The sequence below is a fragment of the Nipponia nippon genome, unplaced genomic scaffold, assembly GCF_047370975.1.
Source record: "Nipponia nippon isolate SJK-2023a ecotype South Korea unplaced genomic scaffold, ASM4737097v1 scaffold_31, whole genome shotgun sequence".
Lineage (NCBI taxonomy): Eukaryota > Metazoa > Chordata > Aves > Pelecaniformes > Threskiornithidae > Nipponia > Nipponia nippon.
Window position 1 is genome coordinate 1028168 of NW_028262349.1, and position 27836 is coordinate 1056003.

The following is a 27836-nucleotide window of genomic DNA, read 5'->3' on the forward strand; positions in this document are numbered from 1 at the left end:
AGACAACTCATTTCTTGTTTTTTAAAAAAAAAAAAAAAAGGAAGAGAGGGAGAAAGGAGAGAAAGAGGAAGCGGAGGAGGAGCGGGAGGAGGACGAGGGCAGCGCAGGGAGACGCGGCCTTTGTTTAAAGAGGGAAACGCTGGATGCCTGAGCCTGCTCCGGGAGATGCCGGGTGGGAGGCTCTGCCCTGGCACCCGGCGCTCGCCGGGGAAAGGACGGGGCGGCCAGGGCAGCTGAAGCCCCGAGGCAGCAGCACAACGCGCTCCTGCCTGAGCGAGGCCTCGAAAGGCGGGTGCTCATGGCTGGGGCGTCGAGCAGCCCTGGGGTGGCTCTGGGTGCCGCCTCACGCCTGCCCCAGGGTCCTGCTGGGGGACGTGGGGAGCGGGGACCTCACCCCAGCACCCCGGTGTGCAACACCGAGCGCAGCCCGGGGCGGTGACGGCAGCCAGGGCCAGAGGGACGGTGCGTCCCGTGGGGATGGATGCCCACAGCCCCGGCACAGAGCCCGTCGGGTTCGCCCAGGAGAAGCCTTGCAGGAGGGGAGCCCAGGAAGGGCCGGGTCCCGCAGGGATTTGCGGGACAGCAGGTCCCTGCACACCACCTCTGCCCAGAGGCTTGGTGAGCCGTGGCTCCTGCTGTCGGTGGAGCAGCACGTGTGGACCACCAAAAGCAGCAGGGTCTGGCCCGAGAGCAGGAGTCGGTGCCCAAGAGAGCTGGGAGCGTCCCCAGGGACGCTCCAAAAATTAGGAGGTTCAGTGCCTATGGCCCTGTGCAAGGGTGGGCTGTGCTGCCCTGCCAGAGCTGGGGAAACTGAGGCACGGCGTGGGAAACACTCCCGCAACCGTGGCCGAGGGGATCTCTTTGGGGAGAGGGGAGAGGGAGAGGAAGGTGATGGGGCAGGGGGGTCCTGGGCACCACCAGCAGCAGGAGCTCAGCTCCGGCAGCATGTCCCAGGCACGGAGCGTGCCCTGCTCTGATGGCATCCTGGCCGGCCACGTCTCTCCCTGCCTCTCCTACCCTCCTGCTCGGGGTGCCCGAGGGACCCCACATGCTGCTGCTGCACCCCAAGGGGCCTGCGCCTCCACGGGCCCGTGCTGCTGACGATGGGGAAGGATGCGGCCCCGCGGCAGGCGTGCAGACCCATCCCTCCTCCCTCCCACCGCCCGGCTCTGATCCCCGCTACCTGCGCGCGCCGGCCTCTCACCGCGGCCATACCTGCGAGGGAAGGAACTACAGACCGCGAGAGTCTCTAATGGGATGCTTAAGCCGTCTTTTAGGTTTTTAATGAGCGGTTCCTGGCAGGAATGCTAAACATCGCTAGGTAGACAGACCTGTCTCACTGTCAGGCGGCGCGATGTGTTTCTGTGTCCTTGTCTGGCTCAAGTGAGCTCTGACCTCATTTGCTTCGTGCCATTCAATTAGCAAGGCGAGCGGCGCTGGGGAGGGGCGGGGATGCCGGGGGGAGTTTAACCGTATGTATTAATTTCCATTTTATGTTCCAAACAATTGAGCATCACTCGGTGGCGGGAGGCAGCAGCCGGCCCCTCTCGCGGGTACCGTTCCCAGCCGCTGCTCTGCCCAGGCTGGGCTTTGCCGGTGACCCCCAGCCCAGCGCTGGTGGCCTGTGGGGCTTGGGGGGGCTGGGGGGGCCCTGCTCCAGCCTCGCCTTCCCGTCCCCCGCCCAGGGACGGACCCGCGCCCCGTGCAGCCCCTTCGCTGTACTTCGGTTAATGCCCCTCCATCTTGTGCTTCATCTGGAACGTCGATGGCTGCGCGAGAAAGAAATGATTTGGAAAAGGGCGAGAGAGGGAGAGAAATGTTTCCCGGGGTGTTAAAAAAAGCGACTTCAGGCACCTAAATTTATGCTTCTCTAAAATGGATTTTATTCCAGTGTAATGAGAGAAGAAAATAATTAATTCCTCTCCCGGAGACAAAAGGCTAGAGGCTTTCCTCCAGCCCCATCTTCCCACCGAGCCGTCGGGAGGACGGGCCGGTTCCCGGGGCAGCTCGCCCGGTGCCAGGGCCGGATCCGGGGGGTGCAGGGCAGCCCCCTCCCGCAGGCTGGGGACGGGGTGCTGTGCAGGGCAGCCCCCTCCCGCGGGGCGCTGGGCTGTGCAGGGGTGCGGGGCTGCCCGCCCGCCGTCGCAGCCCCATCCCGTCCTCTCCCGCTGCCCAGGCTGGCTCCAGCCCCACGCTCCGTCCAGCGCCCACCCATGGGTGGCAGAGCGGGCGCCTGCGGGCACGGCGGGCGGGATTGCAGCCCCCTCGCCGAGAGGCCTGTTACCGGCTTTCTGAAGGGAAGGGGCTGCCTCCGCTCTTCAAATGCAGCCCCCCACTCTTTTTGGGGCTGGGGATGAACAGGGGGATTGTGCTTGCTCTAGACGAAGCGATAAATATTAATTATGCAAACCAGGCTCTTCCAGCCCACCCTTGTCTGCACAACATACCAGGACGGGGAGAAATGGAGGCAGAGTCAATTTATTCACTTAGCAGGTCACTCCCTTTAAGAAAATCCCTTTCAAAAGAGAGTTGCAACTACACTAGATCAAGCAGGGCTGAGTTTGCCTCCCTCAGATATGATAAAATATTCTAATAAATACTTGGGAAGCCTATTACAAGGAGAACGTCTCGTGCCGGCGAGACCTTCACAGCGGGTCCTTTCATGCGGTCTCCCATCCGAGCCGCGGCGGTGGGGGGGCCGCGCAGCGTCCCCGGGCCCCCGCCGGCATCGGCACCCGTCGGTCCCACGTGGAAGGTCGCTGTCCCGCAGGACGCTCTCCGTTTCCAATTTTTAATAGCAAACCATAATATTCTGCTCCTGGCTCGCAGCTCTGTGGAAGAGGGCTTGGAAAGGAGCCCCCTCGCCCGGGCAGGCCCCGTGGTGAGGGCAGCCCCGGTTCCCGGCCGCTGCTGATGAGGAGGGGGATGGATGCGTCGTTGAACCCCCCACTCGCCTCCTGCGCGCCGGTATCAGAGCTGACGCTGCTGGCATGGTGGGACCCGCGGCCGTGGTGGGACCTGCGGCCATGGTGGGACCTGCGGCTGTGGTGGGACCCGCGGCCGTGGTGGGACCTGCGGCTGTGGTGGGACCCGCGGCCGTGGGCTCGGCCGGGATTCGTTTTCTCTCTCGTACGTACAGGGGAAACCTCTGCTCCGGCCCCGTTGCTGCGGGAAACACAAACCCCACGGGGCTCCCCAACAGCATAGACGCCCCCAGCCACGGGGCCAGCTGCACCCCAGCCCTGTCCCTGCTCCCGGCCCATCCCTGGCCCCATCCCAACCCCATTCCCATCCCCAGTCCCACCCCAGTCCTGTCCCCGTTCCCATCCCATCCCTGGCCCCATCCCAACCCCATTCCCATCCCCAGTCCCACCCCAGTCCTGTCCCCGTTCCCATCCTTCCCCGGCCCCGCCCCACCCAAACCCTACCCCTCAAACCGAACCCAAATCCCACTCTCAGCCCCGCCCTGCCCCTCCCCCCCGCCCCTATTTCACCCCCCCCGCCCCCCCCCCCCCTCCCCTCCCGCGGGCGACGGCGTCACCGTGCGGCCGCGCCCGGCAGCGCCCGCGCCCCCCCGGGGCAGGGCAGGATCGGGCCCCCGGGGCGGGGGGATGCTGGGCTCTGGGCGCTCCCCGGGGCAGGGCAGGATGGGGCCCCTGGGGTGGGCGCAGGGCTGTGGGTGCTCCCCGGGATGCGGGGCCCAATCCGGCGCGGTCCCACCCAGCCTGGCCCCGCCGCGGGGCCGGAGCCCGGCGCTGGGCTTCGAGCGCTGGGGAGCGGCTGCAGCCTGGGGCGGGGGCCCGGGGCCGCCCTGCGCCCCCCCGGCCGCCCAGCGCAGCCCGGAGCCGCGGGGCCGGCGCGCGCGGCGCGGTGCGGTGCAGTGGCGGCGGCGGGCCGTGGGGTGGCACGGCCGAGCCAGCCGGGAGCCGGTGATGCTGCCTGGGAGGGTCCCGGTGCACCGCAGCCCCGGCCCCGCGTCCCCACCTTCCTTCTCCCTGCATCCTTGCGTCCCTCCGTCCCCTGCATCCCCCCGCCCCCGCACCCCAGCGCTGCTCAGCACCCTGCCAAGCACCGCCAAGGAGCGGAGCCTTGCCGCCCCTGCCCCGGCGGGGAGCAGCGCGGGGGCCCTGCCCGCCGCTTGGCAGCACGGGCCCGGGGGGCTGCGGCCGGGCGCAGCGCCAGCACCCGGGCGTGCGGGGGCTGAGCGGCCCCCGCGCCCCGCGCCCACCCTCCGCACAGCCCCCCCGCGCCGGGGATGAGGCAGCGCCGAGGGGGACACGGCTCCGCCGCGCAGCGACGCCGCAGCTAACGGTACGTGCCGGCTCCCCACGGCCCACCCGAATATTGCCGGGGCTGCAAAGAGCAAGGGGCTGCGAGGCCCCGCGGCGGGAGGCGTGCGCCCCGGGCCCGCGGGCGTGCTCCGTCTCAGGGTGGGTTTGGGGGTGGCTACAGGAACTGGGGTGCAAATACCCCGACGTGCCAGCCCGTGGGGCACAGCCTGGGCTCTGGGTGCAGGGTCCGGCCTGCCGGGCTCTGAAAAGCCGAGGCAGCCCCAGAAGGGTGGGGATGGGGTGGGAAATGGGGGGAGCGCGGGAGCCCGGTGGGAAAAGCTGGGGGGGGACACGCCGTAGGCGGGGGGGGGGGGGTGTTATCTCCAAAAAGCGGCGTACGTGCCTGGGGGAAAGGAGATTTGTGGCAGCGACTTCATGGCGCGTGATAATCCCGAGCGCTGCTTTTTGCTGGGCCATCTGGGCGCTCGCAGGCGTGGGGGCCGCGAGGCGGGGGGGCCTCGGCCATGTCTGAGTCTCTTCTCCCAAGCAGCTGGCGGGAGCTGGCCGCCCCCGGCCCACCATGCCCTCCTCCAAGACCGGCAGCGAGTACTGGATCGACGGGTCCCACCGCGAGACGGCCCTGGAAGATTTCTATGTCGTGGGCCCCGAGCTGGGACGGTACCGGCTGCCGGGGGGGCGGCGGGGGCTGTTGGGCACAGGAGCCCACCTTGCACGGGCGTGTGTCCCCATCGGGGCAGGGACTGGCCTGGAGGGGAATGGAGGGATGGGGAGGGGGGGTGGAGGGATGGCTAAGGCGGGGAATGGAGGGAGACCCTGCCCTCACGTGTAAGCTGGGGCTTGGGATCTGTCGTGACGCTGCAGCGGTGGTTTGGGGAGCGCTCGCTGAGGGTTTGGGGCCCAGGTTCCCTGTGTGCGTGGAGCTGTACGTTTCTCACCCCCGCGGTGGGGAGCGGGCTCGTGCTGAGCCCCGTCTCCCCTCTGAGCAGCCCGAGGCTTTGGGGAGGTGGAGATGAGCCTGGCACGGCACGGGGGTCCCTCCTGCCGCAGCCCCTGCAGGGGACGGGTGGTGTGAGCCCCAGCAAAGGGACGCGGCCCCGGGGGGGATTTATTCCCAGATCTGGGTTTGTCCCCCGGGTCGGAAAGCCCCGCTGAGGTACCGGCTGTGTCCCCGTGGCCGTGGGGCGTGCGGTGGCGCCGACGGGAGCCGCCTTGGCAGACACCGGCTGCTTGGTGGAGGCTCTCATGATGTATTTATTAGAGGGCCTACTGTAAATGCCCATGGGCAGGGAACATCAGGGCTGGCTTGCCAGGTCCCGCAGGTGCCGTGTGCCGCTTCCCGGGGCTGCCAGGAGATGCGCGTTTTAAACCGAAGGCAGCGCCCATCTCTCCTTCCCCGGCGGGTTTGCCCTCGCCGCTGGCACACACCGCTCCGGCACTGCCATCCTCCGCGGCAGCTCGGCCCTTTCCCATCCCCCGTGGGGCTCTCAGGATGCGGCGTCCGGGGGACCCCAGGGCCGGTGCCAAGTGCCCGCGGGCCCGGGAAGCTGCCGGTGCCCCAGGGGCCACGACGCGTCCCGGAGATGCCCAGGCCCGGCTCCCATCTCCTGCGGGGGAGAGCGGCAGCGCTGGCACCAAGGAGCTCCCGTGCTGGGAGCGCTCCCAACCAGAGGGCAGGTGACAAGGGGCAGCCGGTGTCCCAGTGCCCCCGGGGCAGGGGGGTGCAAGGGGGTGCTGGGAGCCTGTGGTGGAAAGCCTGACCGTCCCGTTTGAGGGGGGCTCTGGGCAGTGCCCCCGCCAAGCCCTGCCTCTGAAGCAGATGTTTTCGGTGGTGGTGGCGGCGGCTCAGGCTGGGCCAGCCCCAGCCATCCGCAGGTTTTCCATCGGCAGAGGAGGCTTTGAGCCTGAAAAACAGCAGCTTTGGTAAAAGCAGGTATTTAGGGCTTCTTAACGAGGTGTGGCCAGTGTCAGCTCAGGGCTTGGCAGCACGCAGCCCTGCACAGACAGATGTAGGACAGAGGGACAGGCTCTGAGCTCCCAGACCCCCTTTCAACCATCTGTCCGTCCATCCATCCATCCAGTTTCAGCATCCAGGTTTAAATCAAACTGGTCTTGGTCTCGGAGCCAGCCGCTCACGGCTGCACGCCCAGCACGTTGGGCACATGGCGTGATCCGGGGCGGTGGGAGCCCGCTCGCCATACGTGGCTTTTGCTTAGTGCCTCTCCGCCGGGGTGTGCCGAAGCCGCCTGAGCCGCCGCGCCAGACTGCGAGGTCGGATCCTGCTCTGGCCTTAGGAGCCACAAGGAGCAGGGGATGGCTGGAGGGAGCACAGGCTGGCCGTCCCACCGGCCGTGCTGCCACGCCAGCGGGGAGGACCCAGCCTGATGTGTGCCGGGGGTGACTCGAGGCAGCCTGGGGGCTGCTCTCGGCCGTCGCGGCGTGGCCGTGGGCAGCAGCGTCCAGCCAGGGTGCCGGCTCGGCCGCGGGTTCGCACCATCCTCCCCGCGGGCTGGCCCCGGCACTTGGCAGGCCACACGTGCCTCCGCCACCGGTCCAGGCTCTCTCGGCAAATCCCATTGTTCGACATTTTCCAGTTCATCTGTAAAGCAAATGCAATTATCTCCTGTCGCAGTCAAGGTTGATTGCGGATATTTATTTGAGGCCTTAAGCAGCAGCAAGCGGCGGCTGCTGGGGCTGGCGGGGCGAGGGGCTGGGGTGTAGCGAATGCCGGCACGAATCCAGCTGCTGCCGTAATTGGGAACGCGGGAGGGGCAGCCGGTGCCGTGCCACGGGCACAGCAGGCTGTGCTGCATCCGAGGAGCAACCCCAGCTCCTCCTAAATGCCAAGCCGAGGGCTTCTAAACAATCCTGTCAGCAGCAGGAATCAGGCTGCAAATTGTCCGTGCGGAAAATTCTTGCCGGATGGCAGGAGGGCGAGAGGCGCCGGGTCCGGGTGGGGATTCAGCCATGGCAAAGGGGTGTAAGCAGGAGGGGGGGAGCTGCTGGGTCCCGTCCCCGCGCCCAGGCCGGCTGGGAAATCGGGATAATAACCAGGCGCCCGCCGCGCAGAGGATGGTGGCGGCAGGGCCGAGTGCTGCTGGTTTGCTGCAAACCACCCGGCGCATTTGGGAACCGTGCCTGCCGTGAGCTGAGCCCCGGCTGCGGGAGGGCTGCTGGGGCCAGGGGAGATGCTCGCGGCTTTTTCTCCCACTGGAACCATGTTATTGTTGTGGTTGCAGCAGCAGCGATGCCATTTTGGGTTCAAATTGAAGCCGCCTGCCCGTTTTCCCGAGCTGGAGAAGAGGAGGGCGACGGCCACCTCCCCGCTCCGAGCCTGAGGAATTTGTTTGCAAATTGCTTTTTATTTGCAAAATAAAATTTCATAGAAAACGTGGAGCAAAACGAAGAAAATGTCTAAAATGGCCAAGGTCTAGAACCGCTGGGTGTTGCTCGCCTCGCAGCATCCCCAGGCCCCGCAGCATCCCCAGGCTCCGTGGTACCCGGCTCTGCCGTTGCCATGGGAACGTGATTCCCAAGTTCAGCCGGATGAGTTGCAAAATCCGCTCTCGTTTTTAAAGCAAATCTCTCTCTTTCACGAGAGCGCCCTGGGGAGCGCCGGCAGCGCCGGGGCATTCGCCATGTGGTGCTGCAGCAAAAGGTCGCCCGCAGCCAGGCTGTGGGTTGGTCTCAGGGGAGATTTTGGCAGAAGAAACGGCCCCGTGGTGCACGGCGCTGGCCCGTCGGGGTCGGGGCTTGCCTGGGCCGAGGGAGCGGGCGGACGGAGATGCCGTGTGCCTCAAGGCAGAGCCTGAACTCGGCCCCAGAAGATGGTGAAGCCAAAGAGCAATAAAATGTGGGCGATTACTTGGGGGCAAGAATTAATCTGCTCCGAGGAGCCAGGCAGCGAACATGAAATTGCAAACGAGCCCCATAATGGCCTGAAGCAATGGGTTGATTTCACTGTCCAGTGGTTAGAAAATGTTATTAACTATGTCTAAAAATCACCGGCAGCTGAGGGGCACTGCTGGGGGTTCAACGGGAACAATCCCTCCTGTAACTTGGAGCGGTTTAACCTGGCGGGGAGGTTTCGTGGCAGTGCGGGATCGCCCCGTGTGCCGTGGCCTCACGGGCGCCGCAGGGACGCCGCCGGGGTGGGGACCCTCGCCATGTCCCTGCGGTCCCTGCTGACGTTGTCCTCCTGGCCACGAGTGGGCAGAGGGAGGCTCTGTCCTGTCATGAAAGCTGCTTAAGGATTTAAACCCCCTGTAGGACTCGCTTTTAATTAAAATGGCTTTACCCGGGAAAGCTGGAAATGATGCGGGGAGCGGGATGCGCAGGGGAAGATGCACACTGGGCTCCCGGGGTCTGGTGCTGGCAAAGGTCACGGTGGGGGGCGTGGGGTGAGCGGGACCCCTCTGTCCCGGCTGCGTCCAGGCCACCTCACACACCTCCACCCTCCGCAGGGGAGCCACCTCGGTGGTGTACAGCTGCAAGGAGAAGGGCACGGACACCCCGTACGCCGCCAAGATACTGAAGAAGACGGTGAGTGTCGGTGGGCAGGGGGCTGCAGGGTGGGCGGGGGTCTCTGCCCTGCTCCCAAAGCACCTTGGCACCGGTGGGGCACCGGGACAGGCACGGGGCTGTTGGCTGGGCATCGCTCCCGTGGTCCAGGGGTCCTGGATGGAGAAAAGTGCTGGGGTTTGGGCTGGGGGCGCAGCAGGCTGCAGGGGGGATGCAGGGTTCATGAGAGGGGTCTCTGCATGGCGGGGGCCGGACCCTGACCTGGCAGCAGAGGTAACGCCACTTCCATGTGGGCTCTGCTTTCCAGATTGACAAAAAGATCGTGAGGACAGAGATCGGGGTCCTGCTGCGGCTCTCGCACCCCAATATCGTGAGTACGACCCCACGGGCAATCCTGCCGGCACCCCATGTCCCCTCCCTGCCTCGCAGACGGGCTCGCCGGTGCCTGTTCCTCACTATGGCGTGGTGACTCCCCGCTTGCTGCCGCATGAATCTCCTGGTCCTTGCGGTGCCTTTGAGCTTCCCAGCTCTGATATCGAGGGCCAGGGCCCCCCCATCCTCCCCCCCGTCCCCTGGCCTGAGATTTCCATTTGGTAAGCAATTTCCATCGAGGAGATCAAATGAATGCCACAGAAAATTGCCCATCTGTAATGAATCCTGCAAGGGGAGATAAAAGGCGAGGATGGGGCCGCGGGTGCTGGGTGCTGTGTCCCGGCATGGCTGGCCGCCGTTTCTCGTGCTCAGCGCTCGGGGGATAACGGCAGCTCGGCTGGAATGATTTGCAACGCCCGTGAGCGGATCTAATCACCGCCGGCGTCAGCAGAGCCAGGGCCGCCGTGTCGGCCTCCTGCAATGGCAGGGGGCTCGGGGGCTCTGCACCCCCCGTCCCTCCACCTGCCAAAAGGCTTATTCCCGGCTGCTTAGCTCCACCGGCAAATTGCAAAAGCATCTCGGAGGCGACCTGAGTTAAAGAAATAACACAAAAAGCCACCTGGCAGCTGCTGCTGCCACAGGGCAGGGGGCTGGCTCTGCGGGGGTGCGACAGACCCTGCGCCGACTGATTTTGTGGCCGGGACATCACCGGGACTTTGCCTCGCTGCTGGCTGCTGCTGCCCAAGCTGCCGTTTTTTGGCAGTATGGCTCAAAACCCCGGGCACGGCTGCTTCCAGCCCAGCCCACGTCAACCGTCCTTGGAGCAGTAAGGCTTTGCTCTCTGGAGGAGCCCCAGCGGGGACGTCCTGCCCACCCACTGCCGTCCCAAACCTTGATGCAAGAGACAAAGCCAAAAGCAGTCCAAAAATGAGGATGATGAGGGCAAATGGGATGGAGCCGGGCGTCCCTAAGCCCCTGGGCCAGCTCGGCGCGGGCCTGCCTTGGCTATTGGGGTGTTTCAGCATTTTGGGTCAATCAGGCGCTTCAGCCTTTTCCACGGAGACGCTTCCTCCGTCCCAGGACGTTTGGGCAAATGCAGGGACATCAGCCGGGATGGGGATCACCCGCCCGGAGCAGCCCAGGAAGATGCTGAGCTGATATCAGCCATGGATGGGGAGAGGCTCCTCTCTGATGTGTTATCAGACAGGCAACAAAATTCAATTTCTGCCCTCCCTCCTCCTTCGCTTGCCAGGCAGCGGCACCACGGAGGCGTGGAGGAGGAACCAGCTGGACAGCTTTAATACTTAAATCCCGGAGTTTTCCGTAGGGTTCTGCTCACTCCCAAGTTCAAGTGATTTTCGAGGAAGAGATGCTCCGTTTCATTATTTACGCTGGTGCCGTCTATGCGCTCGCTATCGTTCAGCACCAACCTCAACAGCGGATGATAATAGGATTGTAAACTTTTGAAGTTAATAGGAAAATTATAGTGCTTCCGTGTATTATTATAATGCAATAAGCTGCCACATAGTGTCTCTCACCCTGCGGGGTATCACGGCTTGTCACCCAGCCTATGAAGGTAATGATTAAAGCCCCATGAAATTCGCAGTGTCACAAAAGTCTTAAGAAGCATGAAATTCTCTGTTTTCCATTAAAAAATAAAAAAATTGCATTTTGACGTAGTTTTAAGAGAGACCTGTTAATTCCAGATTTGCTGCAGTGGCACAAAGGTCTCGCGCAGACAAGCTCACCTCGTGTGGGAGTTAAAAAACAAAAATCAGGAGAAAACCAGTTTCTTTAGCGCCTCTTCTGCTGCAAAATGGTCCCAGGGACGTTTCCAGAAGTGCCCACAGTGTCCCAGGGCCCCGGTCCCCGAGGTGGCTCTGGTCCCCTGGGGCTCCGTGCGTCTCTCCTGCGTCCCTGCAAGTGCAGGATCCGTCCCGGCAGGGCCGAGGGCAGGGCTTTGCTGCAGGGCTGGGCGGAGGTGCCGGCACGGCCGACAAAGCTGCAAAATTAAAAAGCTTTCGGTGAGCTCTTCTTCCAGCTAACACGCTGGGAGACGTGAAGAGGATAACGGCGCTGCGTGCCCATCTCCTCCGTTCCCAGAATCATCTTTAATGCACAACTAAGTGAGCAGGGCTGTTCCAAACAGTTAAAAAAAAAAATCCTGTTCAAAAAAATAAAAAGGCAAGGAGGGAAATGTGCCGGCTGCCCCAATAAACCCCTTACAGCCCGGCAGCGCGGCGGTCGCCTGCTGCTCCCGGCACAGCCAGCCTCCGCGTCCCGCATCCCGCATCCGCATCCCTCCTGTTGCCCCTTTCAGATCAAGCTGAAGGAGATCTTCGAGACGCCCTCCGAGATCGCGCTGGTGCTGGAGCTGGTGACGGGAGGAGAGCTCTTCGACAGGTACGCCCGGCCCGCGGTCCCCATCCCGGGCCTAAGGAGGAGGGACAAATCCCACCCTGACGGTGGGGGGAGGATGAGGATGGAGGGGGCTGATGCACACCATGGCTGGGGGGATGAGGGGTGAGGGGGGTCCGTGAGGGGCAGGGAGCTGCTGTGCTGACCCCCTGTGCCCGCAGGATCGTGGAGAGGGGTTTCTACAGCGAGCGGGATGCAGCCCACGTCGTCAAGCAGATCCTAGAAGCCGTTTCGGTAACGTGCCCCCGGCGTGTCCCCCCCAGCCCCTGGGGATGGCCCGGGGAGGGGGGCCCTGCCTGGTTCAGGGGCGTCGGGGTGGGGGCTGCACCCTCCCAAAGATCCCTGGGGAGAGGCATTTGCCCCCTCGCCCTTGGCCCTCCGAAGGCATTGCTGGCAGAGGCGCCTCTTCTGATCCGCGTTTGGAGGATGAAGGAGAGGAGGGAGGAAGGTCAGCGCTGCTCTGCATCACAGGTTGGCTGGAGACGGGGTTTCTATGGCAACGGGAGGGTTTGAAAATGGAAATTCATAATGGGAAATGTCCTTCCCGTGCCCCGGCAGCCCCGGCACCGCAGGTGCTGAGTGTGTCCAGAGAAATAGTCGGGCAAGTTGGTCCTGTGCTTGTGCCGGGTCCTGGATCGCTGCTGCCTCCTCCCGAATTCTGCCCGAGGCAGAAGGGGCTTCCCTGCCCCTTCCCGCATCCCTGCTTTCCCTGTCTCTGCAGTACTTGCATGAAAACGGAGTCGTCCACCGTGACCTGAAGCCGGAGAACCTGCTCTACGCAGACCTGTCCCCCGACGCTCCCCTTAAAATCGGTGGGTTTGCCGGGGGCGCCCCGGGGGGTTCGTGGCACGAGGGGGGTCGATGGCACCTCTCCCTGATGGCAGCACCGCTCCCCTCTGTGTCCTTCTAAGGTGATTTCGGGCTCTCCAAGATCGTGGATGAACAGGACACCATGAAAACTGTCTGCGGGACGCCGGGGTACTGTGGTGAGCGGGAAGGGAAGAGCTGGGGGGCGGGAGGGAGACCCGGGGAGGCTGCTCCCTGCCTGAGGCCATGCACAGCTCGGTGCAGGAATGGCAGACGGCTGCACTGGGCTCGGGAGACGCTGCTGGTATCCAGGAGGTGTTTCCTCCACCGTGAGGTTCCCGCCGTGGCCACGCCACCGGGAGCTCCCCACACCCGTGCATTTGAACCCCAAACTCTGCTTCCAGCCCCTGAAATCCTCCACGGGTGCCCATACGGCCCCGAAGTGGATATGTGGTCCGTGGGCGTCATCACCTACATCCTGTGAGTAACGCTGCCGGCGCCCCGCGGGCGGTGAAACCACGGCGGCGAAACGGTTTGCTCCACCTCAGCCCAGCGCGAGCAGCCGGCAAACGCCGGCACGGCTGTGCCGTGGGGCCTGGGCAGCGGCGTGTAGCTCCTCTCTCCTGTGCTCGCAGGCTCTGTGGCTTCGAGCCTTTCTTCGACCCGCGAGGGGACCAGTACATGTACAGCCGCATCCTCACCTGCGACTACGAGTTCGTGTCCCCGTGGTGGGACGAGGTTTCCCTCAACGCCAAGGACTTGGTGAGCGAGCCGGCATGGGCGCTCGGGGCTGCCCAGTGTGAAGCCTTCAGATCAATGCTTGTAAAGATAAAACTAGGGGCATTTAACAAATGAAGCCTTTTCGTGTGTCTGAAATTGGTTACAGGTCAGAAAATTGATCGTCCTGGACCCCCAGAAGAGACTGACCGTCTACCAGGCTCTGGAGCATCCCTGGGTCACCGGGAAAGCCGCCAAATTTGCTCACATGGACAGCACGCAGAAGAAACTGCAGGAATTTAACGCCAGGCGGAAACTGAAGGTAAGGCGAAAAAGCCCCGTTAACCCCTGGGGTGGCTCACGTTCGCGTCCCCTCGCACAAACGGCTGGGGCTGCTGAGAGCCGCTGTCGCTGGGCTTTAAGGATCCCCTGCCCCGAGCGGATAAATGTTCAGCGACACGCGGCAGCTCGGGGGGCTGGCTCGGGGAGGGGGGTGAAGGACGATGGAGCGGCTCGTGGCATCCCCGGGGAGCAGCAGCTGGGCTGCCCGTGAAGGCGGCTGCTGCCGGGAAAAGCCTTGCCCGAGGCGAAGGGCTGCGCTTCCCAGCTCAGCATGGCTGAAGGAGCAGGCGCAATCTCCCCTTCCGCACGCTCCGGGGGCTCGAGCGCCTCGGGGACGGCATCGAAGGGGAGAAACACACGCGAATAACTGCTCGTGCCGCTGTGCCTTTGCGACAGGCTGCCATGAAAGCCGTGGTGGCTTCCAGCCGCTTGGGCAACCACGGGCACCACGACTGCTCCCGCAGCGGGCGCAGCCAGGGGGGTCCCCAGGGCACCTGCCTGCCCCAGGGGACAGGGACCACCCGCCCCGAAGCCACCGCCACCGAGGACCTTGACGCTTTCCGGAGCGACTGCCCCGCCGTGTCCAAGGTTCCCGTGAATGGTGCCGGCTGCAAGAGCTAACGCGCTCGGCGCCGCTGCCGGCTCGCCACGGCTTCGACAAGCAATACCCCACTGACGCGTGGACGCTGGCACCAGGAGAGGCGGGGGAAGCCGGGGGGACAGGAGCGCCCCGAGCGTAGGTGTGCGTCGGGAGCCCGTGGTCTGTCGTGTGGAGCGTCCTTGTTTCGTGTCCTGTTGCCAGTGCAGTCGTGCCCGGTCGCTGTGAGTGTGTGTCTGTATGGACCCGACTGAGGAAACGAGGCTGGTGACTCGGTCTGCCGACAAATTAACGGTTTTGGCCACTATGGCTTGAAAAGATCCCAAGTGGCTTAAAAATGAGGAGCAAACAGCAGAAAAAGGATTTCTCTCACCTTCCCTACAAGGGCAGTAAGTTGTCTTTACGGCAGAGCTTTGTAAGTTCCTGTAAATAGTCCCGAAGCGTTTCTTTGCTTGCGCCCCGATTATCGCTGACCATCGACGTTACATCTACAGTCGCCGTCACAAGACCCAGCTGCGGGCTCGCTGCTCTGTTGGACAAGGTTCGCAGGAGCCTTTTTGAACCCTGTTTGATCCCATCCGGAGAAAAAGCATTTGCCAGTGGTTCCTTTATTATCTCTAGACCGTAGACGACCTCTGCTTGATTTGTGCTTTTGTTCCACTCCAGTTCCGTTCCTTCCCGCGTTCAGGCTTGCTGTGGGTGCGTGTTGGCGGTAGGATTGTCACGCACCCGAACGCTGGCTCGTCTGGCCTCTGCGCCGGCGTGCCAGGTTACGATTTACACGACCAGTTTTCACAAAGAACAACGCAACTCTTTCTACGCCGCGTTGTAAGACTTTGTAACGTGTAATGATGCTGTTGTTTCCTGCGTGAGGACAATGAGTTTATACGTATTTTGTTTGGGATTTTTAAGGTAAATGAAATCAGTCGACACATTTCTTGATAAGACATTTTTTAGGCAGTTATTTACCAAGCCACAGGATAAGCATTTGCAGATTTTAACACAGAACAAGGAATCCGACAGGAAAAGCCATATTGCGCGGGGGGATTACAGAGAGCCGGGCGGCTGCTCCGCAGTGCCGGCGCGAGGTTTGCTAGCCCGAGGCGGTGACCGCGACCTGCGCCCCTCGCGGTTTGGGCCGTACGCGTATAACAACGTCTTGGGGCAAAAAAAACCTCCACCGGAGAAGAACGAAATTTGTACATGCGGTTCATTTTTCCAGGATGGGGACGTACAAGCCAGGAGTTGATAAAGGAGGGGCTGCAAACAAAAATTAAAGTTTTGCTGAAGCTGGAAGGCGCCGTTAGCGACAGCCGGCTGGCGCAGAGCGTGGGTCAGCGGGTCAGAGCTGTAACCGGAGCGGCGGGAAGGCAAATGTAACACAGCGGCTCTCGTATTTATTTACAGCACAAGCGGAAATCATAAAGACTGTGCGTAAGGGCTGATCCGTACCGCGTGAAGCTCGTTTATGTTTAGGGTGCTTGTAAAGCCGAGTGCAGAGGAGAGATCTGACGTTCAGGAGGGTTTTAAAGTGGAAAAATATTAGGTCTTGACCAGAAATGTGCTTTTTTTTAACTAACGGTCACACCTCCAACGGGGACGCAGATGCACAGCAAGATTTCACTTTGGAGAAAGCAAACGCTGACACCAGGGGAGACCGCTGGGGCAAGGGGAATGCTATTTCTTTAGCTTTGCGTTTTGCAGGCGGGGCAGTTGTTGTCTCTCCTTGCTTTAGCACAGAGGCTGAACCTGGCAGCGTGCTGAGCTCCGGTCTTTACCCCCCGCTTAGGGTGACGCTTTCTGTCCATCAAACTCCGTGATGCGTCCCCGGCCACTCCAGCGGGGCCAGAACCCCACCTTTAACCACGCTGTTTACTAACCCGGGTCTAAAAACACTATTTTGTATCCTCTGACATGAAGTAGTTATGTAAAGGCCTTGCAGGAGCAGGCCAGAGGCTCAGCACAGCCGGAGCCTGTGAAAGAGATCGGTGCTGGGAAACGCTGGGAAACGTTGCCCTGCCCGCAGACGGCTCCCGCTCCCGCAGAGTGACGGGAAATAAGGGAGCCATTAGGTAACAGCGAGTAACAAAGCGTCATCAGCCATGGAAGGCACCCGAGGGAACGCTGTAAGCAAAAAAAGGAGTTTGCCTCTTATGTTACGTCAACAAAGTATTATTTCAGAAATATCAGTACTTAAAAGGTAGGAAAAAATGCACTCCCGGGAGTCGAGCTAACGGAGGTGCCATTTTGCTCTGTACACCGTTTTCAGAATGTGTTTTAATAACTTACTACTTCGGTATAGTGGTGACATTTCCGATATTGCAGGTATTTATAAAGAAGTGTAGACAGCTAATAAAGTATCAAACACCGTAATACGGCTCTGGTTTTACTGTTAGTCTCGGAATACGAGGGCTAAAAACTGTCAGAGCCACATAGCAGCGTGCTGAAGGCCATTTTTCTTCTGATTTTTCAACCCATTTTCAGGACAGTTTATTTTCAGGCTCTGGGCAGCTCAACACGCCGTCTGTCTGTCTGTCGATCTCCCAGGGTCACAGGGATCTGTCTGAGCGCTGCGGGACCGACAGATCTTCCGCTCGTTTTGCCTTGGCGTAAACACGAACCAGCCTTTCCGAGCGGGGCCGGTGTTACGCAAGGACAGCCGGCTCTGCAAAGCAATTTAACCTAAAAAACCAGACGAACGCGTTGTAACGTTGCATTAGAAAAAGCACCTTTGACGGGAGCGCTGGGCTGGGGGTGCGGGGCCGCTGCGGCGGGGGCCGGGCCGCTGTAGGGAGGGCACCGAGGGGGGAGCGGTGAAGGGAACCGTGTCCCGCCCCGGCGGCTCGGCGGGGCCCCGGGGGGGTCGGGGCCCGGGGGGGTCGGCGGGGCCCGGGGCGGCTCGGCGGGGCCTCGGGGGGTCGGGGCCCAGGGGGGTCGGCGGGGCCCGGGGCGGCTCGGCGGGGCCTCGGGGGGGTCGGCGCCCAGGGGGGGTCGGGGCCCGGAGCGGGTCGGGGCCTGCCAGGCCGCGGGGCCTGCGGGGGCGACCGGGGCCTCTCAGGGCGGGAGGCCGGGGGAGGGGGGGGGGCGGCAGCTGCCGCACCCTGATGTCACGGTGCAGCCCTCCGCCGTGACGTCACCACCACGGCCCCGTTGCCATGGCGCCGGCAGCCCCCGTCGCCCTGGACACGCAGGGCAAGCGCAGATGCCCTCAGGCCTGACGCCACCGCCGCAGCGGGAGGGGGAAGTGACGCCACCGGCACGGACGCTCCAATAGAAAGAGCAATGGGAGGCGGAGCAATCGGCGGAGCGGGCGCTCCGATTGGCTGGAGCCTGTGTGTTTTGGCGGCGGAAAGGAGGGCGTCCTGCGCGCGCGCGGGGCGCGCTGATTGGCCGCCGCGTTGCCGGGGGAGGGCGGCGCATGCGCAGAGGCGGGCGGGGCGGGCGGCCTGATATGGCGGGAGGAGGCGCGGCGCTGCCGTCCGCCCGGCCCCCGCGCACGGTAACTGCCCCGGGCCGCAGGGGAGGGCAGGGCGGCCTCGCACCGGCACCGGGGAGCGGTTGCCCCGTCCCCTCACGGTGGGGCTTGGGGGGGAGCGGGAAGGGACGGCCCGACCCCTCAGCGCGGCGGGAGCCCCCCCGGGGGCTCGGCTGTTACCTCACGGCGGGGCCCGGTGGGCGGCGGGAGGAAGCCAGGGCAGGGGGAGGCGGCCGAGGTGGAGCTGTGGGAGCCTCGTAGCTGCCCTAAACCGCGCGGCAGCGGCGGGTTTTGTGTCCCTGCCCCGGGCCGGCCGGGTTGGTGCTTCAGTGCGGTGGTAACGTCCGCTTCTGACTCTCTTTCGGCGGCAGGACCGCGTTCCAGCGTGCCGAGGAGGCTTAGGTCTTCGGCTTTGTAAGTACGGGAAGGTTTTTCTTGTTCTTAATGGGTCTTTCTTAAACCCTTTCAAGTTTTTAAGAAACGGGGGAACTCTGTAGCTGGTTCACTCAGATTATAATTGTAAACCGCCTATAAAAATTGGCCCAGCGTGGCGTAATTTGTAGGATGTGAGTGGCCTCCGTTATCAGGGTTTGGCAGTAGGGAGCCGCAGAACGTGCAGGCCCACAGCAGCATTTTCATTATTTGTTTGTGACAGTGTTTTCTGCACTTACACGTTCGGTAAGACCTTGTGTTGCAGAGCTATAGAAAGATACGCTGTTGGAGCTTAATTTTGGGGAACGCATGCAAAGTAATATTACTCCAGTGATTTCAAAGGTAAAATGATACATAACTGTAGTAATATGTGTTCTATTTAAGTCTTATGTTGCTTTAAGAAAAAAAAAAAGGAAGATAAAAATGGGACAAGTGTTGGGTAACTCTTTTATTCCCTTTTTTTTCAGAGCACACTGGAATTTTCCTTTTCTACGTAAAACACAGTCATGACGGATCACGAGTATGTTCTTTGCATGTGGAAGAAGCGTTTATGGCCAGCAAAGGTAAAGCTGATGTACAAACGAGGAAACATTTGTGGCTATAACTTAGAAATGGATGAAGTGGAGCAGTAAGTGAGAGCTCCAAGTAAACACATATAGACTTCAAAAAAGAGCTCATCTGTAGAGATCCTGATATCGCAACCAGGCGCCTTGGAATATCGGTCCGTTCTGTGCTGCTCATATTAAAAATGTTTTGATGTCAGATCTGTCCTACAGTCTCGCAGACTTGGTCAAGGATTTTAAACGCATGATTTTTCTCTCGAATATAGGTTTTGTGCAAAACTGGAGTGGCTGGGAAAACATCTGTTACTGGTGCAAAGGAGACTTCTTTTAAAGTTGAAATACTTGGCTTGAAAGAACAGTTAAGTATCCTTGTTACTGTCATATGTTTGCGCTCTTAGACATTAAAAAAGGAGTAATCCCTTTATCTGAAGATATCTGTGAAATGAGATCACTGATTTACAGAAGGATTCGATGGCTAACCCGAAACCCGTGGCCTTTTCAGAGCTCGCCATATACGTCATAAACAGCACACTGTTAGCTCAGGCTTTCTTCATGTGGTTTTTTTTTTTTCCTTAACTGCTGCGAACAAGTACGGGTTTGGGGGGAAAAAAGTATTGCAAGTTTATTGCCAGATGAAAGCAGTGTCATGCTGTCAGCAGTGCTTCATGCTGTGATGTTGTCAGTCAGCTTTGTTGTATTTTCAGGGTTCGTGTGAGCTGTGCAGATGCTGTGCCACTGAAGGAAGAATGTATAGAGAACATCGCCTCTAACTTAGGTGAGGAGATGTCAAAACGTTTGCTGCTTTGTGTATATTCTGAATGTAAAATATACACAAAAACTCAACCTGGTGGACAGTAGTTGTACATTTTGCTTGTGTATGTATTGAGACGAGTTTTTGCGTTTCTTTTCCCCTCTTTCCATTCCATCCGTAAGGTTTGAAAATAGAGTAAACATGGTCACAGCTACTTTTGCTCTTCCCTCGTGTAGCGCATCGGAAGGAATGGTGAAGAAACTTGTGTACTTGCATCAAACTGAGGCGTTGGAAGCTTGCGCTTTGTGTGTCCCTATGTGCTTTGCCTTAAGAATCACAGATGATTTAAGTGTTAAGTTGCATCTTAAACAAAAGATATACTATAAATAAAATTTCTCATTTCTTATATACAAAGAAAGCTTATTGCATTTATTGCATGTTCTTCTTCATCAGATCAAGGGAGTAATTCGAGCGAGGCTGTGGAAGAACTGAAATATCGCCGTTCTCTTAAAATTGCCCTGGATATTTTGAATCAAAATGTCTCACCCAGAGAGGTACCACCTGCAGAAGGACCAAATACTCAGCTAGCACAGAACAATGCAGGATCTCTCTCATCTCCCCCCTTACGCAGATGTCGATCGCTCCGTAAAGAAAAGTTGGAGCCTGAGACTTCTAAGAAGAAAATAGAACAAAAAAATAACCCCAGCCTGAAGACCGATACAAAAAACCAAAACCAGAAAGCTTCCTCCATTTCGGAGGAGAGCGCTAAAGCACGTGAAAGTGGAACAAGCCCTTCCAAATGCGGCACTGCGGACTTGTATAATACATCAAACTCGGATAGTCAAAATTGCGAAATACCAGAATCAAAATCACTACCAAGGCAGAAAAAAATCAAGCCCGGATTGCTGACAGAGTCCCAACCAGGAAATAAAGTCTGCCTTAAGCCAACAGAGGAAAAAAGTAAGCAAGCAAGCAGAAGACGAAGAGGTGCAGGATCACCTGTGTCGTGTAGGAATGATTCCCCCAAGGATCAAGTGCAGCCCCCTGCTGAGGAAGGGTCTCCTCCCTCTGCCCCCCGCATGTCTGACGCAGCGGTACCTGGCAGAAGGGCAAACACCAGGAGCCAACCTAGAAGGACGTTACTGGGTTCCTCTTGCAAAAGTGCCTCGGATGACTTGGAAAAAAGCATCAGCAGTGAGAGCGAAAGTCTAGCGAAGCAATTAGGTGGAAGAAAAAAGCCAGAGAGTTTAAAACGGATTAATGGAGAAGAAGGGATGGGTGCAACCGTGTCCTCGTACAGAAAAAGGAAATGCAGGAATTGCCCTGAATCTTCGTCTGGGCCTTCTGACCATGGGACGCTTTCTGATAGCTTCCCCTCTCAGCGTGAAGAGGAAGAAAACAAGAATGCTTCACAAGCGGTTCTGAATAAAGTAAAGCAGTTTCAGCTGCCTGACTTTGAGGAAGATGAAGGTGGGCATATCGCTTGGGGAAGGGGAAACTTCGTCCCGTTTGATTGTCAAGCGCTATTACTCATCGTGGAATGTTGCAGTGCTTTTGTGAATATGGTTCTTGAATTGCTGAGTTTAATTCCTTTTGTTTTAAGCTTTGGAGCAGCAAAAGATGCACTCACTTTAGTACTGGCTAACCGCTAGTGTGGCATTTAGGTTGTCTGGAGTTGCTTAGGGTTTTGCATTGAAAAACTGTACTTGGCAGGAATTCTTACCCTTCACTAGAGGCTAATTTCACACTTAGTTTCTCTTCTTTACTGCTGTCTAGTTAGCGTTGAGATGAAAAGATGTTCTGGAAAGGAACAGGCCGGTACAGAGTCCCGAAACCGGCCTGTTCTTGTTCCTTCCCCCTTTTCATCTTTTCAGATTATTAGACCCTTCCCTAGGCAGAGAATTGAGCGTGTATGGCGTGACAGCCCCGTGTGTTACGGTGACTTGCGCTGCTGTGGGGTCGCTTACGCAGTTCCGTGCTTCACCTGGTCTGAAGCTGATCCCTTTTTAATCACTGTTCACGCTCATGAACACTGGTGCTTGCTGCTCTTGGCAGGGCTGGAACCGTCTGACCTGTCTTCAAAGATAGTTTCCTCAGAGAGTCTCTCTCGCCTCTCAGCTCTGGTAGATGAAGAGGAGGAGGATGAAGAACTTCCTAGTATTTTATCACATCAAGGTGAGACATTAGTGTACCCGTATGAGACTCCTTCACCCGAGATCGGTGTGCTCTCGGAGGGTATGTGTGCTTCTAGTTTGCTGACAAGCTGCGATAATGAAACCTCGCCTTTCTAGAAGGTGAATCCAGCTTTGTTCAAGCTCGGAATAAAATCGGTTTCTTGGATGCCCCAGAAAGGCTTTTTGAAACGGAATGAAATGCAAATCAGTGTGAAATTGGGCAAGGGCCTCGGATTGAAATGTCCGAGTTCTTGTGTTCCGAACTCCCTGTGCTGCGTTCTGGGGGGCGGCGGGGGGTGCCCTGTCAGCTTAGCTGAAACCTGTAAAAGCACTGAAGTGAAACTCCTGAAAGGAGGCTGATAAGAGAGGGCGAGCAACTGTCTTTTCTTGTTTTTTTTAAAGAAAAATGACTTTATTTTTTATCATAGAACCACAATCAATTGAAGAAGGGATTTTGGTCTGGTGCAAATTGCGAAGGTATCCTTATTGGCCAGCAGTGGTAAGAACAGCTCGCTGCCTTCCTAGAGTGGTACTGCAGGGGTCTGATAAGGAGCAGCCTACCAAGTTCTCGAGTGTCTTTTGCCCTTCTTGACTTGTGTAGAGCTGGAAAGGTTAAAGATCTTCCACTAGAAGCATTCCAAAGATAATAGAAGTAAATTTACATAGGACAAAAGCACATAAAAAAATAAATGTGGTCAATTCACGTATGTTTCTGCTGGGGCAGAGGATTACTACCGAGCCTTTGTATCTCGTGTCGTGACTCAGGGCGGCTGTACCCAACTAACAAAAGAAAGAGGATGGGTCCTTGTGCACTAACACAAACGCTCCATTGGGGTAACTTGCTATTCTTGCCACTTTCAACTCCATTTTTCATATTTGTGTAACTTCCTTTAAGTGTGGGGTGTGCTGTATAATGTCAGTGGAAAATGTTCCTGCTTTGTGAGGGTACTGGGATTTTAGGATGCTAATGAGACTTTATCCTTTCAACAGGTAAAAAATGTGAAGCGGAAGCACAGGAAGGCGTGTGTGCTGTTAATCGAAGGGAACACAAATGATAAGAAAAAAGGGTAAACGTTGTGGATTCCGATCACGTTCTGAACTTTCGGTTTCTTTTACGCAGCGTCCTGTGCTCTTCCTGGTGCAGGGCAATGACTGCGCTGTCAGTGAAAGCAGAGGTTGATCTCGGAGGAAGGGGAGGATTTGCAGGCGTGGGCTACGCGCTTTGTTGCGGCAGGCTGGCATCTGTGCTAATAGCTGGCGCTTCTGTGGGGGATAAAAAAGGGCTGGGGACCCCGCTAGTGGCTTTCGCATGTTGTGCCTGAACCTTCTGGAAACATGGGGCCTGCCTTCAGTTTTGTTTTAAAACCAGGTGCTTCTCATTGGTTAGGATTCTGTAGTTTTAACTTCTTATGAGAACCCAAACTAGTAAAACCTGCATTCCTGAATTCCTTATGAAACCTAGTTTTCAGGGAGGTGTAGAATTGCAGTAAATAAATAGAGGTGCACCTCGACTGCCTCTTTTCCCTAACTGTTTCTTTGTTTCGTCCAGTTTCTCAGTACCTCTTAAGAACCTGAAGCACTTTGATTGTGAAGAAAAGCAGGACCTCATAGTAAGTACTGCCAGTAACAAGCGTATACACGTGCTGGAGAAAGTAAAGTTGTGTACACAATGGGGGAGGAGTGCGGTGCAGCTGACTGGTCAGGGTTTGTTCGCGGGTCTCTGTTCTCCCTCACTCTATCCAACAAAGTAATTAAACATAATTTGTGCTCCACAAAATGGAGAATAATACGGGAATGGGATCCCCCGACACCTTTTTCCGTCTCGGTGAGGCTGCTGCTAGGAACACCTGTGTGTGTGGAAGGCAGGCGGTTGCTTAGGGCTCTTACTGGGTTCCCACTTGTGGGTTTTCTGCGTGCACCAAAGCCGCTCTCACGCTGCGTGGCAAAGCGACGGCAGAAGTGGAATTCCAGGAGAACGCAGGAAACTGCGAGTAACCTTTGATTCGTTATCGTTAGCCCTTTCTGTTCCTGGTTAGTGTCCTAGACCTACAACCTTCGATAGGCCGCTCTTAGGACTGTAAATGGCTCCTGTTTTGTAGGAACGAGCCAAAGAAGATTATCGCCAAGAAATTGAGTGGTGCATTCGATTGATTTCTGACTATCGAATCAGAGTAGGTAAGCAGAAGGGTCGGATGATGTCATCCACTCTGATATACGTCAGAAAAATAACACCAAAACCGTCAGCTTTGTTTCACAGGCTTAACTGAACTGATAAATTACCTGTGTTGGGCTTTTTAGGTTGTCATTCTTTTACGGGATCCTTCTTGGAATATTTTGCTGCCGATATCAGTAAGTGGATTCATCATCGTTTGTGTTCTGCTCTGAGTGGGTGAGTTGGGCTCTGGGGTTTACACGCACGCGTGTGAGTTAGGCATCAGACCCAGCGAGGGGGTGCCGTTCGAACTACTGCAGGCCGTTATTGCGCTCTAAGGCTTTTCGGTCCCACAACAAAAGTTAAATATTGATTGTCAGAGAGGATCAGGTAAACCGGTTCCTTCCCCTTGGGGAGGGGTTGTTCCGGAGCTCCTGTCAGGTTCAACTTCCTGATGGGTTGGGTTTTTTTTAAGACAAAATTAAGATTTTGTTGTTGGGTTTTTTTACCCTCATTGGTAGGAAAGGAAGAAAAATTTCTCTCTTATCAAGAAAGTCCCTTGTTTTATATTTGTATAGACAAGTATGTATGCGAGGAAGCCCCGTGTTTTGTATATTTCAGTATGAATGATTGTGGCTTTTCTTTCAGGCTACCCAGTTAGAAAGGAAGGCTATCAAGGTTCAGTCCAAATGACCTTTCCCAATGCGGCGGAGGAAGATGTCGAAGAGTCTTCATCAGAAACTTCACCTCAGAAGCCCTGCAAGAAACTTCTCCCTGACAGAACGAGAGCCGCTAGAGACAGAGCGAATAAGAAGATAGTGGAGTTTATAGTGAAGACGAAGGGGGCTGAAGAGCATCTCTTGGCTATCTTGAAAAGCAGAAAACAGTCCCGCTGGCTGAAGGAGTTCCTGAATTCAAGTCAGTACGTGACCTGCGTTGAAACGTATTTAGAGGATGAAGAGCAATTAGACCTTGTAGTCAACTACCTGAAGGAAGTGTACCGTGAGATAGACACTAAAAACCTGCAGCAAATAAACGGAGATGGAATCAAATTTATTTCAGATGTCCTTCTGCCTGAAGTAAGTAAACATGAAACACGGAGAAAAGTAAACGTTGACGTAAATGACGCTGCTGGTAGGTGGTTGGAGTTCGCTGGCTTGCGGAACGTTCCCGGGCAGCTGGGTGGCGTTTGAGCTGGGCGGAGGGGTCCCCGCCTGCCTGCCAGCTTGGGTCACCGTCCCTTCAGCTCAAAGGGCATAACACCGCGCTTGCTTTCTACGTGTATCTTGAGTGAAGAACATTAAAATCGGGGCAGGAGGCTCTTAAGCAACGTTTGTGGGCTGGTACTCAGAGAACAAACGTATTTACGTTGCACGTTGGAGAGGATAAAGCAAGCCCCGGTATGAACTGCTGCGCGCTTCCTGCGGGCGCTGCGGAGGCTGGCGGGGTAAGGGTGGGGTGTGGACCAGTGTAACTCTAAACGCTGATTTTTAAGCCGTTAGCACAGAATGGAGAAGCTTTAGGTAGCGCGACGTTTTTAAGGGCAGAGCGATCACTTTCTGGTGCGTTTTGATTACTTCTGAAACTCTTCAGAGCTTTGGGGTTTTTTAATTTGGCGAGTTACCTCTGGGTTTTCTGGGGTTCTTTGTGTGTGTCGGGGGGGTGGTTTGCTTTCACAGTTAAACTTTTAGATACTTATTGTTCCTCCTAGGAACTTCCCTGGGAGAACATCAGTAACTTCTGTAGAAACAAAATTGCTACGAAGAATATCTTGTCTGTTTATAAAAACACTCTCCCGGGAATGTTAAAGGACAAGTTTGTATTATTTATTTAAGAACTTGAGGAACACACCAAGCAGTTTCCTCCAAGTTTCCTAAGGGATTGAGGAACCTTATTCCAATAATGTGCTCAGCTGCTGAGACAGCTTCAAAGCACTGGTTGTAATTTGGTTTTTGTTTCACGAGTATCAATGAACTAAATACTTTTCTAGGCCATCATTTATGCGATTTCTGCTGTGGATGACATAGATTACAAGAAGGCAGAGGAGAAATACATAAAAGGACCATCTGTGAGCAAAAGGTATCTTTTTATTTTTAGTTTTCTCTGAATTTTCCTTACTAGTTTACTGTTTGTACGGAAAAATGTGAGCATAAGGGCAGGATTGTTCAGTACCCTCCCTTCTGCAAGGCAAGCGTCCTCGTTGTCTGAGTAACAAACTGATTAAACGTGGGAAACGTTCTTGCTGAGTTACTGTAACACAGTGCAAGCTGTTTAATATGTTAAGATCGTTTTTACTACAGACCTTCAATGTATTTCTTTTCAGGGAGAGAGAAATATTTGATGAAGAAATTCTAGAAAGAAAAAGGTGGAAGAGCAAACTGCCATCTGCAGACAGCGTCTGAACAGTGGTACAGACTTTCCCGTTATCCTGGCACTGAGCGAGTATCATGAAGTGGTTATTTGTATAAAATGTGTAATTCTCACTTTTTAAAAGCTGTGTGTATATCGCCAAGAGATGTAGTCATTATAATGCTGTGCTGCTGTCGGATACAGTTGCATCTTCGGTCCTTGCTCTCGATTCTGCGTACTGGAGCTGCACGCTGCTTCCCCGGCTCTTGCCACCTTCAGCCGCCTGTAAGAGGCGATGGAAACCGTGTCGGAACGCTGCGGGCGTGCGGCCGCCTCGGTCCTCACCCCTGCAGCCCACTTAACCCAGAACCTGCAAAGACCGCAAGTGTTTTGCAGAACTTGAGATAACACTAACTTTTGTATGAATTATTTTGGCCGGGTGCCTGGCGAAGGGCGGGCTGTCGTCCTCAGAAAGCCACGCGCTGGTGAATTATGTAGCCGCGTGTTGCCCGATGGCCGTGCTGCCGCTGGGCGCGCGCCGGTGCCCCGCCTGGAACCCTTTCCAGCGGGTTGGCTCTTCTTGCTTTACGTGTCTCTCGAAGCATGGGAAATAAAGTTGGTACCTGGTGATGCAATCTGAATGGCAAAGGCGTTGGTTTTGTTGGTGGGACAGCTGTCAGCCGCAGCGGGAAAGGAATCCAGTGTTTGCTTAAGAAGCAAAACACGTTCACTTTTTCCATTTGAAAGTGAAACCATTTTGAATGCTGTTTTAATGGGTTTTTTTGAGGCCGTGATTTTAGGAATGCTTTTAGTTGTCTTTCTCTGATTTAAATATCAAATTTAATCACGCGCAGTTCCCTCCCCCAGTGTTCGCTAAGGGTGCAGCGTCTTGCAAATCGCCTTTGACAGGCTCGCGGTCTTACCGACAGCTATTCCGTGGGAAAAGCCCAACGATGGTATTTTTCTATATTGTAATGAGAATGCGATCTACTCCCCTGTCCAGTAGAAACCAAGATGACTTGAAATTAAGGAAGAAGTTCAAATGTAAGTGGGGATGCAGCTGTGTATTCTGGCTGTGGTAATTACCCCAGTGTGTTTTATTGCGCTTGTGATGACTCTCTACTCCACCGGGAGTTTCAACCTGTGTTTGGAGTCCTTGTTCACGTTACGAAGGGCCGTTCGCAAGCACCTCGAGCGCAGGCACACGATGGCTATATACTGGCCTAGTCTTTATTTTTCATTAAAAACCCATACTGCGTTGTCTGGGATGGTGCTGTTAGGATCCTTCCTCAAACCGCCGCACGGGAGCGGAACTCCCCCCTCGCCTTGCCTTTATCTCGGCCCTTACTTTTCATGCCTTTCGGCTGACGCTGCCTTCGTTTGATTCAGCACGGACAAGTTATTGTAAAAACCGAACTGCATCCTCCTGCCCCAGGACGGCTGGGAGGGTGCGTGGGGCTGGAGCACCCTCCGCTCTCTGGGCCTCTCGCAACCCCTTTCCGCTTTGGAAGCGGGTGTTGGTTACGCAGCGCTGTTCCTACCCCCAGAGCCAGTTCAGTCTTGCGCTGTACGGAATCGTGGTCTCACATCAGTTAAAGCCGGGCGAGGGGAATCAGCAGAGGCTTGAACGCGCTCATTTATTTCAAACACCGGTTGTAAGCTGCGGTCTTTGCTGCGCACTTCCACGCCAATTGGATATCGGGCAAAGCTTAGTTTTGTGTATCAGATAAAACCGCAGTGGTGGTGGCACCTCCTTTCGCCTGACGCCTCCCGTCCGTACCCCTGCTGCTGTTGATTTTAGGATATGAAAAGGCAAAGGGGTGCGGAGCGGGGCTCGGGGAGGGGGCGACGCGTTCGCCGGTGGCTGCGGCGCCGG

At 57.1% G+C, this 27836-nt stretch overlaps 2 protein-coding genes across 4 annotated transcripts; both read left to right on the forward strand.

The window, feature by feature from the left end:
- The first annotated feature begins 3966 nt into the window (after positions 1–3966).
- LOC104016286 (calcium/calmodulin-dependent protein kinase type IV) lies at positions 3967–16437 on the forward strand. 3 transcript variants are annotated; one of them, XM_087769617.1, is made up of 12 exons: positions 3967–4311; positions 4822–4949; positions 8753–8831; positions 9118–9180; positions 11503–11585; positions 11762–11834; positions 12322–12412; positions 12512–12586; positions 12812–12887; positions 13043–13169; positions 13294–13446; positions 13863–16437. In XM_087769617.1, exons 2-12 carry the CDS (start codon positions 4852–4854, stop codon positions 14085–14087), a joined length of 1143 nt encoding a protein of 380 aa, XP_087625743.1. In that variant the 5' UTR covers positions 3967–4311; positions 4822–4851; the 3' UTR covers positions 14088–16437. The 3 variants fall into 3 exon arrangements, with proteins under 3 accessions (XP_087625743.1, XP_087625744.1, XP_087625745.1); XM_087769618.1 differs by lacking the exon at positions 3967–4311 and adding an exon at positions 4357–4430; XM_087769619.1 differs by lacking the exon at positions 3967–4311 and adding an exon at positions 4508–4560.
- A 1065-nt stretch (positions 16438–17502) lies between these two features.
- Positions 17503–26601, forward strand: PWWP3A (PWWP domain containing 3A, DNA repair factor). The gene is made up of 14 exons (XM_087769602.1): positions 17503–17953; positions 18439–18534; positions 18801–18892; positions 19239–19309; positions 19739–20755; positions 21341–21460; positions 21888–21958; positions 22450–22526; positions 23009–23069; positions 23559–23634; positions 23758–23808; positions 24260–24690; positions 25602–25690; positions 25935–26601. The coding sequence occupies exons 2-14, from the start codon at positions 18478–18480 to the stop codon at positions 26011–26013; spliced, it is 2292 nt and encodes a 763-aa protein (XP_087625728.1). The 5' UTR covers positions 17503–17953; positions 18439–18477; the 3' UTR covers positions 26014–26601.
- Positions 26602–27836: the final 1235 nt, after the last annotated feature.

What these genes read in the sequence shown, in the direction of transcription:
- LOC104016286 (XM_087769617.1), top strand. Translation starts at nt 4,852, where the DNA reads ATGCCCTCCTCCAAGACCGGCAGCGAGTACTGGATCGACGGGTCCCAC. An exon ending in GGCGTCATCACCTACATCCT is followed by an intron (nt 12,888 to 13,042) that starts GTGAGTAACGCT and finishes CTGTGCTCGCAG; the next exon opens with GCTCTGTGGCTTCGAGCCTT. An exon ending in CCCTCAACGCCAAGGACTTG is followed by an intron (nt 13,170 to 13,293) that starts GTGAGCGAGCCG and finishes AATTGGTTACAG; the next exon opens with GTCAGAAAATTGATCGTCCT.
- PWWP3A (XM_087769602.1), top strand. Translation starts at nt 18,478, where the DNA reads ATGACGGATCACGAGTATGTTCTTTGCATGTGGAAGAAGCGTTTATGG. An exon ending in TGACTATCGAATCAGAGTAG is followed by an intron (nt 23,635 to 23,757) that starts GTAAGCAGAAGG and finishes TGGGCTTTTTAG; the next exon opens with GTTGTCATTCTTTTACGGGA. An exon ending in CAGATGTCCTTCTGCCTGAA is followed by an intron (nt 24,691 to 25,601) that starts GTAAGTAAACAT and finishes ATACTTTTCTAG; the next exon opens with GCCATCATTTATGCGATTTC.